The sequence below is a fragment of the Monopterus albus genome, unplaced genomic scaffold (assembly GCF_001952655.1).
Source record: "Monopterus albus unplaced genomic scaffold, M_albus_1.0 scaffold55.1, whole genome shotgun sequence".
Classification (NCBI taxonomy): Eukaryota; Metazoa; Chordata; class Actinopteri; order Synbranchiformes; family Synbranchidae; genus Monopterus; species Monopterus albus.
In genome coordinates this window covers 1,687,187-1,707,393 of record NW_018127935.1, presented here as the reverse complement: position 1 = coordinate 1,707,393, position 20,207 = coordinate 1,687,187, and the positions used below count along the sequence as shown (strand labels likewise).

The window sequence follows — 20,207 nt, the reverse complement described above, 5'->3', positions numbered from 1 at the left end:
AATCCTTTAGATGATTTTCATTATGCGATTTGTGTTTTTAGAGGCCCTGTTGCAAGCAATGCAGACATGACTTCATCACTTTGAATCATTTTCACCTTCTCTATCTTGCAGAATCACATCCACAGAGCGGAACATTATCTTTCGATGAATCCACAATGCACTGTTAATGCTCTTTGGCATGTCATTCTTATCAGCCAAACAGCTGTTGAAGTGTCATCTTTGAGAGGTTGGGGGTCCTTTTTGGAGCCCAGGCAGGGTTATGGAGACCACTGTACTATAACCTAAATTGAACAGATGAAAAGGGGAAAAAGCAGGGATGAACATCAATAGAATCGATTTACAATCCTCTTTATCTTGCATCAGAGATGCAGGTAGAAATCACACAATCTCTGCTCGCTGCACAACACCAATGTCGATCAATAGAAATTTACCCTTGTACAAAAGGGTTTGAGTTATCTGGACATGTCCCTGTTGGCAGAGCACACTGTCTGGTATTAAAGTCTCGCTACAGTACCCTTTGAATGCAAGGCACTGTCATCCCACTAAAGAAATGACTTATGTATATCACACAGCACCCAAAGCCAAGCAGCTTTAATATTCACCGCTGTGCTGCTGTCATATTGTTTTGAAATCATTATGCTCTGCTAAATGTTTATGCAGACTGAGGCTGGAGATACAGTGTGAATAGCTTAGGAGCTGTAACTAACCACATCGACTGTGTCAGTTGATGGATCAGCATAAGGCTGCATTTAAAGAGGGTGGTGTTTGTGTTCAAGCTTTTACAAAAGAACACAACAGCAAATTTGTTATAGTAATAATAATTCAGTTGTGTTTTATCATCTCTAACTTAGGCTGTGAATGTTAGCATTCCATAATGAACCTAGCTTAGCATTATTTCCAAAGGCAAGGGACATGCCACTGATGTAGCTAACTAGAATTTCTGTGAGGTTATAGGCTATGTTACCCTTTCAAGATAAGAACATCCACCATGTAGAAGTAACATTAGTAGCTCTGTCCTGATCTTTAATTGGTTTGGTTAAGTCTACACTTTAGCAAACTCAGCCAAATTTACAATAAATAGCATTACATTTTCCAAACACATTTGTTATTCCTTATTCACAGATCCTTCTTTTAAAAGTGAAATGTACTAATAAGAACAATAAGCAACTGTGTTGCCAAGAATGTTTTCATATTTCAGTCCAGAAAATTAACACTTGCCAACTAGAAAGGTCTGCTCTTCTTTGGTTGGGTATAAAATCAAACACAGATTGTTTTAAAAATGCATTTTTTTGTAGTTTATCTGCCACATTTACATACTGTATGTGCTCTATGACAGTGGAAAGTTTGACAGACAACACCAACTAAGGGGGAATGCAAGAAAAACAAAGATTAATTCTTGGTTTTTGAACTGGTTTATAACCTATTATATGTACAGTTAAGCTCACAAATGAGAAGGAATCACATCAGACTGCAGCACTGATGCTGTTGATAAGGTTCAGCTACAATAACCCGGAGTCGATTGACCTCCGGACACTGGGCAGAGCTGCAGATACTCTCATAGTACAGACAAGTCAAGTAAAATGATGCATTGTGACATTTGCATCAACGCCATTGACAGGAATCATCAGTCAGGGAGAATCAGTGACCATAAACTGATATAGTGTCACTCCGGTGAACCTCATGCTACTCATGCTCCTACTTTACTTTCTGGCAAACATGCTTTCTTTGATAGACAAGCAATAAAACTGCTGTTGATTCTCCTCACAATGCTCTGTCAGTTCCTTGACAACCTTTTTAGATGGTAGAAGAGAGAACAGAAACACTCACATGAAAACTTGAATTGGCTTTTGCTGAATCAGTCAGTCTGGGTTTGGTGTAGGGGCAATTGCAAAGATACCAGATTTTTACTCTGTTAAACAAACACAGACAGATAGTGGTTTGTGTTTTTGCAGATGTTCTCCAGTTGTTTTGTAACGATGACACTGTCCTACTAGATGTCAGCTGAGACAGCCTTTACCACTCATGCTACTCAGCAGCACATTGTTCAAATTCAGCAAACTTTATTTCAGTGTTCTAGTGGAGATCCTAAAATTCCCAAAAGCATCAAATATGTACTGTATGGCTGAATTTAGGGAAATGTAATTGGTGTATATAATTATGCACCAGAATGTTTCAATTTTAAGAAATGCTGCATCCATAAAAATGTGCAAGGGAAAGCTTGATTTAGGAAAGTAGAAAACCGATGAAATCTCACCCTTTCGTTCTGACTTCTCTCCAAAACCACCCCTCCAAATATGACCAACATGGCGTCACTTTTCAGCCCCTTTTGTTTTCCTGGTTGTTCCTGTCATTCAGAAGCCACACCGATGTTAATTCTGGCTTTCCTTCTTGCAGCATCTGACTGTTTTTAGTTTCTCGAGTGCAGTCTCCATTAGGGACCGAAAGCTGCCATGGGTACCTTCACTGCCGCCAGCTCGCTAGCTTTAGCTATAAACACAGACCGGTAAAAGGTCTACCTACAACACCTTGTGGGAGACTCTTGGCCCACACAAGGGAAGAGTGCATGTAAGTAGGAAGTTAGATTGACGGACAGGCAGGCTATCTGGTAGTTTTGCTCGGACTGAGTAAAATTACTGGTCAGGCTTTTTTTTTTTTCAGCCCTGCTGCTGCCACAGATGACAGATGTCTTTCTTTATTTTCTCATTGCCTTTAATGTTTTCATTGCCATTGGGATGAAAAGAGAATTTCAAGAAATGTAACAAAAAATGCTTCTGAAATGAATTGCTAACATTTCCTTTTAAAAGTAAAAAATACTCCGTGTTTTTTAAGTATAGCAGAATTGAATTTATGTGTCATATTTGGACTGACACATTTCAGTTGACTAATGAGGTGAAACTTGCAGCTAAATTATTCATGCTCTTTTCCATTACATCAGTTTTTGGACAAAAGTAAAGGAGAAAATCAGAATTTCAAAAACACCAGATGAAACAACAAGACGAAGACACAGCCCCATCTATTAGGCCCCCCTCTCTCTCTGTTATACAGGAAACAGACAGCAGGCCAACAGAAATATCTTGCTTGTTTGAAAGCAGTTGCACTAATGGCAAGGTGTTAATTAACTGAGGCATTTGGCTGAGAGGGTATGCTACTCTTAACAGGCATAAAAGACAGCTTGGTGATGGAACCTGCCTTTTCCCCTGGACTTGCAGATGAATTTGCATGACATTTAGCTCCCCAGTGCCAGGATAATCAGCTGAGAGGTTGACTGAGAGGAATCCAACCATAAAGGCCTCACCACTTTCCTTCCCGACTTTTTTTTAACAAAATGGCTCATTTTGATTCTGTAATTTGTGCCAGCATACCTTTTCCCTCAAGTGTGCCCATTACAGACACACAAACCATGTAGAGGAATGAGCACGTCCTGGAGGTAACAGAGGGGGATAGAGATGTTGCAGTCAATGAAGCCAGCCTCATCCTGTTGTGGCAACATCACACATTTACTCTGAACCCATTTAACCAACTGCAGCTAACTGCCTATACTGCATGGCTCCTTCTGGGCTGAAGCCAGATGTAATTTCACATCATGACTGATGATTATCACCATGCTAATATATAGCAAGTATACTACACCACAGGTGTAAGCCACGGGTAGTTAACTGTCATTGTTGTATTGATGGATTGCTGAGCTGCGTTCCAGAACAGTGGCAACATAAGCTGCTTTGTGCTAAATTCAGTGCTGCCAAGAATGACTGGAGGCATCTGTAGCTGCTCTGCATTGCTCAGATCCTCATCTGGCACTTATGAATATCTATGAGAAGGCCCAGTGTCTATGGGTGAGCAGCCAGAGTAATGAAGACATTTTGCAGTGTAGACACATTCATTTTATCATGTAGTTCTACCCAGTTTATTGCTATTAAGCATGTCCACATCATTAGGGCTGTTTCTTAATTAAGATGTGTCCGGTGAAAGGTGGGGTATGTGGCAGTTAGGAATCTAATGTAATTGCTTCTTTCTCATTAAAAAAAATGCATCTGTAGAATGGAAGTGTCATCAGTGAACATCTTGGCTCCTTGAAAAAGGATATCATCTTTGGTATTTCTATGCTCTTTGCCAATGGAATGCAGTGCCTCTTGGCTCATTGGGAGCGGGGCCATGTTTTGGGTATCTTTTTTTTGCTTGGGTAGCTCCATCTGGTCCTGGCACCGCTGCGCTTTACCCCTGCCCAGGAGTTCTTCATCCCAGCTATGTGTTGGCAATTAGCAGAGATGCTGGCAAAGCGCTGTACAGTGTGACATTCTCCCTGGGCTTGTTGACTGGCTGTGGCGTGCGTGTTTATGGACACGTCTGTTTTTATATGTGTGCTCAAGTGTGTGTGTAGTTATGGCTTCCTTTCGTGTGTCATGACCACCTCTACCATTTTGATTCATCTTTTGTTTTGTTTGCCTTGTAATGCTGAGGTGACTACACTATAAACAATTACTCCAAAGTGGAGAAAACAAATACAGTCACACACAAACATAATAGATAAGTTTCAAGTTAAATGAGGGGGGTTAATGACACTACCTTTCAATGGCATACATTCCATCTTATACAGTATGCACGTATACTGCATACTGTACATGTTTTCCCAACATAGTACATATTATTTTGATCACAAACTTGAGATAAAGTTCAATTTCTCCTTAAATGTGACCATTTTATTGAATTGCATTAGAGTCCTCCTTTGCTTGCAGCCATTTCTGTGTGATGGCTGTCGTGTTGGCTGCTTACAATATTTGTTAGCGATGATCATTTTGTGCTGTAAGTTTATCTAAGATTTCATGTTTAGATATATAACTTTTGTTCTATGATATCTGAACAAAACATATAAATGTGAAAAAATTAAGGGTCAAGCTCAGAAAAAATGAAAATGGTCTAGCAAATTACAATATTTGTTAGCGATGATCATTTTGTGCTGTAAGTTTATCTAAGATTTCATGTTTCATGGACCTTAAATTGGTAGTGTTTTTCTGGCATTCTTATATATTATGCTAATTATTCTCATTTGTCTTCAGGCTCAGTTCTCTCTCCCATTCCCATTGTATATGAAGTTTTGTTATCTGTTCTATGCCCTTGGTTTTGTATGGATAAGTGGATATACTGACCAAGTTAGGTTCACTATCTTTTGCTTGTTTAATATCTTCACCAAAGTAGTTTCTGACCTGGAAACCTATTTCTGACCTATTTTACAAAATCTCCTTTTTTACAGGTTGAATGTTATGTTTAAAAGACCCAAAACCATTATCATAAGTTAAAGTGCAGAATCCTAACCTGAGCTCTTTGTTTCTAGGATTCACATGGCAGGATGACATCACTCAGCAGGTCATTTCTAGAGAGCTGTCCAAGCTGAGGAATGTCCCCCTGCGCCACAAGCCCGCAGCTTCAAGCCCTCTGACCTCCTACAGCAGCTCCAGAGACAGGAAGCTGAGGCCTGTGCAGGCAGGGCTGAGTAGAAGCCTTCAGCAGTACCTGACAAACCTGGGCTTCCTGCCACATGCTGCAGTAAATGGACAACCAGGAGTCCAACCAGAAAGAGCCAGCACTCAGGTAAGAGACCAGCACACTGTAGACCTGTAACAGTTGCTGATATTGGAGAGGATTACTCAGCTGTGACAAAAACAAAAAACATGTAGGTTAATAACAGTTGTGTGGCTCAGGGGGAAGCTTTCTGAGTTTAAATATGGTAATGTCTTGGGCTTGCAAAATTTTAACAGAAAGCCTACATCAATTTTTTTACAGCGTTAGATTTGAAAGAAGTTGACATTTAGGGAGCAGAGATAGTCTATGTAAAATTAGATCCAGATGCATTAAATGTGTTTCTGGAGCTTTACCAATAATAAATGGAGACATAAGCTAAGTCAGGGTATCTCTGCCCCTCCTGCTTAAATTTTGAACTTAAAAAAAAATTCTGTCTGAGAGATTTGTCAGTTTCAACGGAGTAACAATGGCAACTTTTTTCAGACACTGTTTTGATGTCACAGTCGATATAGAAATGAGCAATATCAGTTCATGCTGCATATGTAAACAAAAACATATTTTCTATAGGGCCTCCTCTTTTCACAGAAATAAAGTCAGTATCTGTCTTTTGCTGGGGTTGCCATCTCATCCCTGTTCAGCATTTCTTGCCTTCTGTCTTCTCTCCCCCATTGAGCAGAGAACCTTTAACATAAAGATCTTCTGTCACCTCTTTATATTATTCATCCCTCATATTTTGAGTGGAACCCCAGCTTTGTGTTACATGCTTCATAGCCAAGCTGCTTCCTGCTGCTGTGTCACTGCAGCCATAATGCAAAGTTGAAGAGTTCAGGACCTTTCTTATTGATGAGATGAAGTCCTTTGTTGTCAAGTGTGATGGTAAAAAGCAAACGTGTTTAGCATGAATGGCAGAGCACCCCTGTCTCATTGTGCTAATGCCATTATGGCCCCTCAGTATGGTGGGCTCAGAAAGACTGACATTTTCTCTATATACATTTGAAGGACAGAAAATGGCACCAAGGGAGCAGCAGCATGGATAATAATGCTCAGGGGATCAGATATACTATATGCTGAATTGAAGCGTGAGCCTTTATGATTCAAAGATTTCTCTTCCTCACAGACAAAAAAAAAAAAGGGCAAAATCACACAATTTGGTGTCAGTATTAAATCCAGCAACAAATCTTCTAAATACCTGTGCACCAATGTATTGTAATGTGTATATATAATTCATCATGTGTCAAATAGACACTCACAAGGCTAACTTTGAAATCTGATAACTCATATTTTTTTTTTTTTATAGATAAGGGATTGCTGCTGCTTCTTTGACAGAGGCGATATGCTTTTAAAGTTTGTTGTGTGTTATGGGAGTGCATGAAATTACTCTTTGAGTGACACTATCTCATCTATGATTTCCATAATGCAATTTCCAAGGGCATTTGTCTTTGATCTAGAGTCCCTATTCATATCCTGTCCTGTCTAGTCAAGCCCAGGTTGCTTCTCTTTTTATACCAAAGGCTGTCACAACAATGCTGACCCAGTACAACCCATTTAATGTTCTTATTTGGAAAACACTATTGCAGAGCTGAAGCTAGGTTCAAGATTTATCATGTGAAACATGAGTGATTGTTGTCACTTTAGCTTTACAGAAATGAACAAAACAAGACTAACAATCCACAGCTGTGCTTGCAGCTTTGTGAGGCTGTATTTTGGCACAGCGGAGTTTTCGTTTTGTTTTGCTAAAATGTAGGTGTTTAGCAGGTATAACCATATTTGCCATCTTAGTTTAAAGTGTTATTATTCTCACATTTGATAATTAGCATTAAACATAAGTACAGCTGTCATTACAAACCGTTAATACTGTCCATCCCCTGGGGATCAGACATGTCAGGTGTCAGACATTTCACTCAAAACTACAAATGTTAACCTCATGGAGGCGCTAGAGGAAATGTTAAGGGGTCACCAAAGTCTTTAGGGTACTATGGGTACATCCCTTGTTTCTCAATCCTCTCTCAACCCAAAAGTCGTTCCAGTCCGCCATCTTGAAAGATGTCCCAAAGGTCTTATTACTGCTGTGAGAAGTGAGGAGGCTGCTGGAGGAGCCATGGGAGAAGATACTAGAGACCATCACTTGCAGAAATATTTTATGGACCAACACACACCCCTTTATTGGAATTCAGTTGGTGATTGGACACTCAAGGTGAAGGACCAAAGCAGAACGATGTCTCTTGTCTGTAAAATTTGATTCTTCGATTCTTTTTTCCTCACATCTAATGTGTGTGAGATTCAGACTCGAGGAAAACGGGTAAGGGAGGGAGATGTGGATGCAGTTATGGATGCACCGTCTGGCACTAGGGTTGTAACTAATGATCATTTTCATTATCAGTTAATCTGCAGATATTTTCTACATTAACAGATGAAACGTTTGGTCTATAAAATGTTAGAAAATTAAGAAAAATTAAGAAAAATGCCCAAAAAAGCCTAAAATGTTTTTTTTTTTTTTTTTTTTTTTTTTTTTTGTTGGACTAAAATCCAGACATATTTCATTCACTACTACATACAAACTAATTAAAGCAGCAAATCCTTGCAAATGAAGAGTAGAAACAGGCTAAATTTGGCATTTTTGCTTGGAAAAATAACTTGAAGCTATAATACACAAATTCTGGGAAGCTAGCATGAAGCACAGAAGGCGTACTGAGTCACAGCCATGGGCTTCTCTGAAGGTAGAAACTCACAAAATCTTTAAAAGGGACTATCATTATTTTGTCAATCAATTGAGCGACTGTTACAGCTCTAAGCACTATGAATTTATTTGCTAAATTTTTCTGTCAGTACATTGAAAAAATAATGATGTCTGACATTAAAATGCCCCCAAATGTGCTAAATGGACCTGTTGTGTTGTAGAATGGAGATGGTCCTTTGGAGTCCAAGCAGCCAAAACCCCAGCAGGGCTGGAAGGAGACCACTATCTACAGTCTTCAGAAAGGAGCTGACCAACCTCCTGTCACCAAAGTCTTGACCCAGAGTGGTGAGGGCAGGCACCCCAAGCTCAGTACAACTTTCTCCAACTGGGACCTGGCAAGAGGCAAGCTGCTTTCTAGCCACCTGGAGCAGCTTCTTGCCGGAGCATCAGGCACCCCACAGAACACCCCAGGTGGACAGGCTGTGTGGCCCGAAGGGAAGCTCCACTACCTCAGTTCCATTCAGCCAGCTCAGAGTGACCATTCAGAATTGCAGCCTCAGGTGGCTTTTGGCTCCAGAACCCAGAAACCTAATCTAAACAGACTTCCATTCAAGGCCAACTCAAACCGTTTAACTGCTGAAGAACCTCTTAACATCATGGACGGTAAGATGAGCTTTTACCTCTTATTTCATAGTCTGGCTTTTATATTTGTAGCACAAAGTTTCTTTTTGCTGTCCGGTTTTAGAGAAACGTGTGTTGTTCTGTGTGATTTAATTACATTTAAATGCACTTGGTATAATTGTGGGTTCCTATTCTTTACGTTCCTGACCAGAGCGGTTTATCCAGAATGTGGTGAACCAGCTGGGGAGGCACAGCATCAGCATGGGGGCTTTGATGGGGAAAGATCAGGACCATGTGGCTAAGGTCATCACAGGTTCTCTGCAGAAAGTGGATGAGGAGCGGCCTGCGGTTGGGGCCCAGCCAGGACCAGGATCTGCTGATTCCAGGGGGGGCATGGAGGGTAACAAGGAGCCACTGGCAGGCATGCAGCTGAATCATCAGCTTGAACTGAAGTTGGACAAAGAACAGGATCAGAACCAGAAAGACACAGTGAGAATGAAACAACAAGGTGGGTGTTGAGAATAAAAGCTGGAAGCAGTCAAAGTAGTTGTTTATTTTCTGCTATAGATATAAGACTATAAATCACTGGAAACTTACAGCTTTGATTATTATAATTTTCATAGGAAGTTCTGGCAAATGTGTTTGAGTCTTTGAATAACTTTTTTTCACTGCTAAATACAAAAGAGAACTTTAGTTTTCACACAATCCGCTCACAGTGATGTGTTTGTTTCCAGGCCAGCAAGTAGAAGGTGCAGACAAAGAGCCTGTTGACAAGGTAATTTTCAATTTTCTCTGTTCACACAACAAATTGGTTTCTGAAGGAGCAAGACACGTTCAAAGTTTATTCACATTTGAATGCTACTTCAAATAGAAATGGTTTGAAAGTTGTGCAGACTAGCATTTACTTTCAAATGATTAGAACTTTAAGATCTTCAAAAATTCCTTAAGTGCTGTTTAACATTATTTTCATTAAATGGCTTTGAAAGTGACATGAGTCAAAATCTTCTTGCGTAATAAACCTCGTGAATGCAGCCTTTAACACTTTGCTAGGAAAAAGGATTAGACCTTGGGCCTACACAGACATAGACGTGTCAGTGAATGCAACACAGTTTAATATGTTTCAGTGACTGACATTTTTATTCAAGGTATTAATTAATTTTTCTTCAGATTTTGATGAACAATATTCTTATGGGAAACTAAAGTAATATATAGATGCAATGAGGTAGAAGATTCTTTAATATTCTGAAGAGAAATCTTTGATTCAACACAGCATGCAGCTTTCTTCTCCAAGCTGTTGGACTACCTCAATATGGAGCCCTTCGATGACACTCCAGGGGTCAACACTGGACCCCCAGCTCCACTACAGAAAACAATCGGACTTGAGAGTGTTCACAGCCGTACAACGCAGGGCCAAGTTCCCCTGCCCCATCGCTGGGAGGAGAAGACCATGGCCGTGCCTGCGAAGGAAGGCTCCATCCTACGGTTAACTGGGAATGCAGAAGGGCCCAATGCACAGGTGGACTCAGAGATCGACAGGTGGATGCAGGGGATTCAGACCCCGGCAGCAAAGCAGCAGGTGGAGGAGCCAGAGAAGAAGGACATGAAAATTAAAACTCAGCTGGTCCATGTGGGGATGAAGGAGTTCTCCAGCAGAGGGAAGGACAGACACTTTGGCTACATTATCACCAGCTCAGAGTGAGTATGACTCACATTGTTATTGTTGGTATTAGTAGTTGTATTAACATTATATATCAACATTACAATGAGCAGATTGCAATCACATTTCTAAATTATAATCTACAAAATCAATATTAATTTTTTTGCACCAGTATGAGAAATTGGATGTGTTGCTTTTCTTCTGTGTACAGAATTGCAAACTGAACAGTAGAATGAGAGAGGGATCAGACTGTTGTTCAGAATGATCAGGTGCCTTTGAATGGGATTTTTAGGCTTTTTGTTTTTGCTCTTTGTGTTTTGGGCCCTTTTGATTAGTGTTTTCCTGTTGCATAGGGCATATTTGTATAGCTGTACAATGGAGGGATGTTGCAGATGAAGCTAGTCTATAAATGCTGGTCTATTGAATATTGGTCATTCAGTTCTCTGTGCTTAAAGCTATAAAGATTTTTATGAAAAGAATAAAATATCAAACAAAACAGCACTGCAATGGAATTTTAAAGTGTAACATGGAGATCCTGCAGCAGGTTGTGTTTCTGTGAACTTTGTATTAACTGTAGTTCTGTTTTAACCACTTGAGTCACACATTTGTCACTGCTTGGTAATAACCTCTGTTACCTTTGTCTTTGTCCTCAAAAACCTACAGTAGGTGTGAAAAGCAACAGCTCAGTAAAGCTACTCTCTCATTCTTAAATGGTTTCTATCAACTACCTTGGTAGTGTGGCTCATACATACTGTATTAATGTTTATTGCTCCACTCACAAGTGGTTTGACCTGTTCCAAGACCAACTACCTTAATAGCAAGCATAATGTCTGCTTTATTCACTGCCTTCAAGAGATGCAGTTCCTCCCAAACCCACCCACATATTTATGCCTTTATGGGAAAGGATACTGTACTTTGAAATCCTTAATGTGTGCTCACCTGATTATTGTAGCAGGGATGATAAATCCTTTAGCATGTGGGTATTAGTGTGCAGTATTACAGCTTTAATGATGATACTTTGTCAGGAAGGGCAGCTAGGTTCTCTCTCTCTCCTTCTCACTCACTTCTCACTCAGCTCGCACTCAGCAAAGATAAGTTCCTATCAACTGTGTCTTCGCCATTGGCCCTCTCCCAAATCCCTTTATGGTGTTATCAAGTCCAGTGTCAGTGGGTTGTCCTTCACCTGTTCAAGAGACATAGGCTCATCAAGGTCCAAGGGGTACAATTTCATCACTTTATTGCCACACATATAGGAAGGTAGATTAAGACGTAAACACACAATCTAGGCAGGTATGTGCCGGAGGAAAGAGAGAGGTCACCTTCTCCTCATCTATTATCTGCTCACCTAGTGGACACCAATAACTGGCTTATAGAGGTGCCTGCGTTTGGTTCAGACCTGATGATTGCACAGTTACTATCCCCAGCACCTTCACACCCTGCAGTTAGGCTACGCAAACCTGCTTATCTGACAGCTCCTGACATTGTGATGCTTGGTAGTGGGGTGGGGGTTTAGGGAATATGGTGGAAGGTGGGGTGGTGTATGTGTGTGTGTGTGTGTGTGTGTGTGTGTGAAGAGGGGGGGATGTGGAAAAGTATGGACAGAAAAGAGAGAGAGACAAACCCAAGGCGAAAAGTGCTAGCATCAACAACCAAGTCACTCCTGGAGCTCTCCAGTTGCTAGAATTACCACAGAGGGATGCAAACGTGTCTGGAATTGCTTCTGCAAATGTTTAACTTTCAAAACCCCTCAAAAAGTGGAGAATAAGAGAACCACCCACTCTTTTAAAGTTGGAGTGAATCAGCCATTCATGCACAGTACTCTTTGTGTTCTGCTAGAGAAAAATTGATGTCAAATATAAACGATCTAAACATAATTTTGAAATATGTATAATAATTGTAAAATCTCTTTTTTTAATTCAAGTGGATGCCAAGTATTTGAAAAAAGTAAATATATGACTGATAATACATGCATGGCATTGATTCCCAATTCATTTCAAATTTTTCTGCTTTAGAGCGGTAGCAAAAATCAAATTGTGTCTCATCATGATCCATGACTTTGAAGCATGTCACCTCGGTAATCTCACTGGTTCCAGGTTAAGATGTCAGCAATAAAGTAGCTTTCTGTGTGTGTATGCTCGTCTCATTTCCTCCCTCTAGCACGTTGTCCTGCAGATTGCCTTTGTTTGGTCTATTTCCTTGGCGATTTATTCTTGGAGTGAGAGAGCGGCTATGGACTGAGCTGAGATGAGGCATAGCTTTATCAGACCACCATTACACTTCACCTCCATTCCATTTGCACCCTATTATTCTCATCTCACCATGAGGGCGCGTGCATGTCGTTGTGTTTGTGTACTCTTGTGTTATCATGTTTTACTCTGAGCATATGCGCATGAGAGTGAAAAAAGGCAAATGTAGGAAAAGAAAAAGAAAGATGAGAGAAAGAGAGAAAGGCACATTCATATGATACAGCCATTACACCTCATGCAGGTTCCATTTGCACCTTATTGTTTGTCTCATTGCTGGAAAAAGGCAGGTGATTTACCAAGCCTGAAGAGGCAGCTGATCCCTTTTCCCATGGCGTGGTGCTTTGTGTGTTTGTTTAGTGTGCCTGTGTGTCTGTCTGCTGGTGTGTGCATGTTTGCAGTGCATCCATTCAGACAACCATAGCTTCTGCTAGTGTACAATGACCCATTTATGGGTATGAATTTGATCAGTATGGCAGTATCTCCATAGAAAAAATTGCATTTTAAAGGCTGAATGGCTGCATGTACCTTGTATGGGTGTAGCCCACCAAACATGACCCCCAGCTATCTGTGTGTTTCTCCCCCAGCTCTCTTACCAGTGACCAGGGCTTAGCCCTCATGGAGCATCTGACGCAGAGGCTGAATCTTCACGCCACATACCTCACCCAGCTCTCGTATGTACAAACATCCCACACTCACCCACACTGTCACAAATAATGAATAACCTCACAGGTTACAAGCTATACATGGCAAAAAATAATACTTGGCCACATTTGAAGCAGTTCATTGTTTTATTTAGTGCCTTTGAGATTGGGAAAACAAAGTGAAGGTTGTCCACATGCTGTTGGTCTGTTTACGGGAAAATACTGTGCCACACTTCCAGAGACTGTAGGCATTTGTTGTTTTTCTGACCTTTTGGAGGGTTTGACTTCTGACAAGCAGAGACATCTGGCCTAATTAACCCCAGACATTCACTGATGTCTCCATTGTATTCAAAACACTGCATTGCCTCTATTGTCACTGCATCGTTGTCAAAGAGAAAGCATTCAAGCCATCAAACACTTCTCAGTTAGAGGCAATGAGAGGAAGGGAAGCAGCAGCGGGTGGAGAGCTGGAAATAGAGAAAGTTGTCCAGAAGGAAGAAGTTAATATATTAAGAAGCAGGCAAACTCTCCTTGAACCCAGGGTGGTTTGTGCTTAGACCACGGTTCTGTTGTACATTTTGTGTCAGACCATGTAGGAGGCAAAGATGTGTTCAACTAAGATCTGACAAGCCTCTCAAGATTTTCCTGCAGGAGAAGTGAAGTCTGGGTGGTTCAGTAACACCCACAGCATATGAACACCAAAGCCTGTGCACTGCAGTCTGTGGCTGCTCTGTAACTATAGCTTGAATAATAGCAACTGAGAGGGGAAACTGTCTGACAGTATTCTGTATGTGTTTTTCGCCAAATACACAGTGACCTCAAAATGCAACCAAGAAGACATTCTGATCTCCATCTTTAAACTCAACCCCATCATTTAATGTCAGTGAGCAAGAACACCGGGATATGTCATCACACCCTCACTGATTGAGTTAATCTTGTTATTACACCTGTCATTTCACATCAATCAGAATCAACTCCTGATGCACATAATGATTAATGGTGTTGTATAGATGGTTATGAATAGCCAGTGACATTATAGAGTAACCCTGTACGGTCATTCATATACCCAGTGGTGGAAATGTTCTGATCCTGTACTCAGATACAGCACAAGTGCAGCAACAGCCAGTGTTGCAGTCAAGTCACTAAACCTCGAGTTTGAGTTGAGCCTCGAGCAACCAAAGAATAGCCTGAGTCAAGTCCCCGTTACCCGAGTATGAGTCATCAAGTTCTACATTAAACACAAACACAGTTCTCACCATTTTAAAAGGAGTGCCAGATACAGCACGGTGCAGGCAAACCGGTTTTAATGTCAATATTTTATGTCAAATTATTATGGCCTGTTAGACACACAAAATTGTTCCAGTCCTTGTCTCCAACTTCAGAGTCTGAACGCAGTCAGAGCTCAAGTCAGACTTGAGACTGAGTTGAGAGATTTATCAGTCTCGAGTGCTACAGCACTGGTAAGAGTAATATATATTTATTGTATTATTGAGAAAGTATTATTATTTGTGATGAAGAGGGCTTAGTTATAATACAGTATTATTCTTAAACAGCTTTCAGTGGAGTCTGGCTGTAATGATACAAACATGCACTGCTAATAGTTAATCTGGCAAATTGTTAAAGGGGTCAAAGCATGGCTCAGTTGACCCACAGTGTCAGACCCTGAAATGACTGCAGTAACATGTAAACAGCATGTGCACCTGGCTGACTTGAAGCAAATTCAAAGCAAACATGTTCTGTGTGTAAAATTTGAATTTTCAAGGTAGCAGCAATGTGTAGGGTTCAAATAAATGTCCTATCTGAGCACTTTTTTTTATTCTACCACTGCAAATATCCTTGATAACAGTACATTGAAGCTGTTAAACTAGTGTAAAAGCCACAGACAGACGCATCAAATAAAGCTTCTACATCGTATTACACCTCATATTGGCAGCTTTTGTACAGAGGACAAACACAGAAAATGTCTTCTTTGTTTGGCTTGTTTTCTCTTTCCTTTTACAAAGTAATGAAAGTGCATTCATGTAGAAATAGGCAAGATGGAGGATGTGATGCAAGCCCATTGTGCTTCTTGTTGTGCGGCCATGGCGGGTGAGTGTTTGAAAGCCTCTTTCTGAATATCAGTCAGGTGGAGAAGAAGAGCTGGGTCAGAGCACACCACCATGCTTCAGGGGGCCTCTCGCTTGCTCTGATAGGAAGATGTGGGAAGACCTACTCAAATATGGCAACAGGCATGCAGAGAAGAGTAGAGGCAACTAAAGGTTTAGATGTTAAAATTTTTGTTTGCTGACCGTGTGTGTGTTTGAGTTTGCTGCTACAGACATTTTCCCTCTGCAATATAAGATATTCTCATTTCTAAAGAGATATGAAATGGCAGTTTAGGATGCTGAAGGGCTGTGCCTTTTTCAGATGACGTAAGTGTTTTATGCATCAGAAACACTAGGGGGAGTGAGACACACACTCACAAGTTGATTGTCACACACTGTCTGTGCAGGTGCACACACGCTCACATCAACCAGCCTGCACATACATACTCCTCATGCCCCACCAGCAGAGCTAATATAAAGTCCAAGCTTGCACATCTGATAGCACAGGACACAGTCTGACCTCTTCCAGATAACTTGTCTATCTTAACTTCATCTCCCAACTGTGGCAGTGTTTCTCCCCCCCGTGTATTTAATTAGCATTTGTGTGGCCTGGGAAATAAATCACATCAGTTCAATTTAAGATGCTTTGAGATCTCTAGCAGAAGGCCTTTATCCAGAGAGGAGAGAGGCTGTGGAAATATTGACATCAAAGAGAGCAAGTAGGGCCCAGGTGAAGGAATTAGAGAAGGACATATTTCTCTCAAAGCCGTGTGCACATTTGCAATCATATTCACAAATGCATCAGTTCATGGATGGGTCCGTCTGTCTGGCAGTGTTGGCTCATATACTGTACTGCTCCTGGCCAAGCGAGTGTCGCCGCCTCTGTAGTAGGCTGACTGATGGTGAGGGAGTTGGGGTCACAGCGCTCTGGCAGCCTGATGAATCTCCCTCTGTGTCATAGAGTCTGCCAGGGAGGACACTAAAACTGTACTGTATGTACACTTTCCAGGACACAACAGTTCAGACATGATGTAACAGTTTGGGGATTATAACTGAAAGAAATACAGGACAGTGGCTTTGGTCTACAATAAAAAAAAAAAAGTTTTCTGCTTACATTGAAATGTGATAATTTTTTATAGATTTTGTGCTGAATTAAAATATGAGCATTTAGTTTTTGAGATATTTAGGAATTTGTGTTTTATGCCAACATGCAAAAACCACTAACAAGTATAGACAGTGATGGCGTTTGACTTCAACAGCGAATCTGGGCTGATGTTTACAACAAAGAGCTTGAGTTTAGAGCTCAGGTATGAACATAATGAGCATCTTAGTTAAATGAAAAATGTGTGGTTTGTACTGTCTGAGTCACAATCCCAGAATAATGTTTCACCTAAGAAACTTGTTATATCAGAAGCAAACAGTTTTGTCATTAGATCCACCAAGAGTTTTAGTTACACTTTCTGGTTTTGCACAGAGATCTTTCCTTCTTTCCTTCTGTCATTTTCAAGCAACATTCCTACATAGCCACTGCCATATCTTACAAACCAGAGCCAATCTACAATTTTAGATATCATTTTTGTTTCCAGTGGCCCAGAATTAGCAAAGACTGATTGATTCATTTTCTTTTGGAGCATTTAGGTTTTAGGACAGTTTGGACTCTCCCTTACTAGCTCAATCCCGACGTTTCTGTCTGACTACAACCAGGTTGACTACCTTGGTAACTGGCAGGTGGTGTAAACTAGTGCTGGGGTCTGACGTCTGTTCATACATGAACAGGGCACCCCTGACAATTAATTGTGTTCATGGGCAACGTCAGAGGAAACCTGGGTTGACACAACGTTGGCCTCTTCTTTCTGGTTTGTGAAAAGAAGGGATTGGTATCGGTATACAGCTTGGAATGTTGGTGACCTTGTGGGAGCGGTTGGCAATGAACTGTGGGAATCGGCCAGGTACTGCCCTTATGGAAGGCTGAGGCAGGACAAGCATGGCTAGGTGGTGCTGGTGTGTCAAATGCATGGTATAGGTTGAAATTTTCTCAATGTAATGGGAGTTTTTTCATTTTTTGTTTTCTAAAATGAGACATTTGTGACTGAATAAAAGGCTAAAAGTACTTGATTAGATGCTGTTTTTCACAGTGAGGATCTCATTTCTCAGTTCTTGCACCGTTAAATGAGCTGTTTGGATTTTCTTAGAACTCGGGGAAGTGATACATCTCACTCCTGCACTGATTGTTTGCTTATGCCATGTTTTCATCATCACTATTTCAGATATACAGTAACTAATTTCATTTTAATTTTGACAAAACTTGAGGAAAATGATCTCACTGCTGCGTTCCAGCAGTCAGAATCATCCTGATTGGCCCATTGGGGAACTACAATTACAGCTCCAGACCCAGTGCCACATTTGTTACTGATTGGCCCAGATGGGGTCTTCATCATTTGTGGGGGATGACATGTTTACTGTTGCCTTACTGAATTTTGTTTGGAAAAACAACTCTCCATTGTGAAGTCGCTCTTTATTTGTTCGTTTAGCCACTCTCTAATTAAGCCTCTTACAAATTTTAGTTTAATTTGGGATTTTAACAGGTTACAGCCAACATAACACAGACATTATAATGTTTAGTCTTATGCTCACAAATTACTGTGTACAGCCTGGTTTTGGTTTGATGTTGCAGTCACTTTGAAAAGTCCAGTGAAAGCACTGTACAAAAACAAAGGTTTTTTCCATGTATCACATTCTTGCTTCTGCTGATATAGTTTAGCACATAAAACCTAAGAGGAGCTTTAAAATTCTGAAAACGAATCCTTCAAATACACATTCTTCTCTGCTGTTTCCCCCCCAGTGTCCTGGGTCCTGCCTTGACTTTCAGAGTTGGTCCCAACCCCAAGAACGTGACCAACGCAGATCTGGTTCAAGTCGCAGGTAAGAGCGGTCTCTATTTTTCTCATCACACATGATGATCCAGTAGACAGCCTTCACTGCAATTCATCTCATTTTTACTCTGTCGCCATCTGTGCTTCAGTAAATGAGAGCATAGAGTAGTCTCTCCAGATACAGCAGATAGGCTGCCGTTCATCTTGTTAAATAAATGCCTGTCCCACAGAAGATTATCAATGCAGTGCTGTGACAGATGACCATCAATTACTGAGATGATGAGTCTAGTGTGCACAAAGACTTCTCCTGTCCACACACACACTCACACCCTCCTGTACAGCAGTCAGGGGAGTTTATTTTGTCTTTTATTGTGTCCAACAGGATGACAGGTTGAACATGTTTTCACCAGTGAATCCTCTGTGTGTGTGTGTGCGTGTGTGTGTGTGTGTGTGTGTGTGTGTGTGTGCACAAGTATGTGACTGAGTGTGTGCGCAGCCCAGTCTCGCATGAAATTGTACACTAGCGACGTTGATTCACAGAGTAAAATGTAGTAACGCCACAGTCAGGGTGGTAAAATTGTGACATATCAACTTTTCTTGTATTGCAGCCCAGCCTCCTTTTTCTTGTTGCTTTATGCAAGTTGGCAAACAACAAAACAGCATAATATCACCACCAGCTGGACTGGAGTGAGGATTGGGCAGCTAACATTTAGTGTCTGTTGAAGTCAAATGGTTTTGAACTATAGAAGGTTAAAACACTAGAAGGCGCCAATAAGCACTTGATTTTGACACAGACAACCAAAGATTGTGTCCCGTATCCAACATTGTGCAGTATTGTATTTTTGATTTAAGTGGGGTTTTTTTCATTTGACAGTGTTTTAACCAAACCTCATGTCTTTCCTTAACCTCAGCCATGTACTTTCTGTGCCTACCATTAACCATTTTCTTTAGTTTTCAATGCCAGAAAGACAATGCAATGTCACAATTTTGGAGATGTTATTGTGAAATTTGTAGGTTTTGTGTTGCCGACCAATGTAGCTATTATACATTTTGCTGTAAGACTGGGTTGGCGTGTGTGTCTGCACGTATGATATATTTGTTTTGATTGATGTGGACTGATGGAGACCTGTCACCCACAGAAAAGATGTTGTCAGTATGCACTACCTTCATTCTGCTGTTCATTGTCTGCTCTCCGATCAGACCAGTGTTTGTGTGTGCGTACTGTGTGTCGGGTGTGTGTCCGTGTCCTTGCTTTGGTCTGAAATGACTTTGAGAAGCGCAGCAATACTCCCAACAGTCAATATCATCCAATATCACCCCGCCGGAATCGACATGGTGGTGTTGTTATTGGCTGAAATGTGCTGCTGCTCCTGTTTTCTGGAGTGACAACATTTTTTGGCACCAGCTTGTTTCCTATTAGGGATGTGCTGGATGACAGCTCATGATACAGCTTTACTGCAAGAAAGACTAGGCTGGTGGTTTGAACTTTACTTTGATGGTTCTGAGGGTGTGTTTGTGGGGGGTTTTCTTTTTCTTTTTTGCATATGTGTATTTATTAGGTTAAAATGTGTATATGTATTTATCTCTCACCATTGTCGTTCATGCTTTTCTACTTTTTGTGTGACTAACTTTGATGTGGTGGTGTATGGTGAGAGCTAATGACAGGCGTGAGCAGGGCTAAGTCAACTCAATCAGCAGTCGTTATCACCATTATTGATGGATTACAAATACAGCCCACCTGAACAGTGGTTTGTAAAAGTGGGCAGAAGAAGCTTATCAAACTACTGACAGGCCATTGTTTATTTATCCTAACTGACCAAGGGTTTGCACTTCTGAAAAGCATTTAAAGGAGGATGTGCTGCAAAAATAGTACACATTCTATGGTAGGGAA

General features: G+C 40.9%; 1 protein-coding gene across 1 annotated transcript in view; it reads left to right on the top strand.

Moving 5' to 3' along the window:
• The window catches only part of LOC109961468 (receptor-type tyrosine-protein phosphatase N2-like), a 66,637-nt gene that overhangs the window by 20,249 nt on the left and 26,181 nt on the right, over positions 1-20,207 (top strand). Inside the window, exons 4-10 of the mRNA XM_020602298.1 lie at positions 5,330-5,586; positions 8,416-8,857; positions 9,027-9,323; positions 9,550-9,590; positions 10,086-10,510; positions 13,303-13,389; positions 18,286-18,365. Coding sequence (XP_020457954.1) covers positions 5,330-5,586; positions 8,416-8,857; positions 9,027-9,323; positions 9,550-9,590; positions 10,086-10,510; positions 13,303-13,389; positions 18,286-18,365 — 1,629 coding nt within the window. The remainder of the gene's footprint in view (positions 1-5,329; positions 5,587-8,415; positions 8,858-9,026; positions 9,324-9,549; positions 9,591-10,085; positions 10,511-13,302; positions 13,390-18,285; positions 18,366-20,207) is intronic.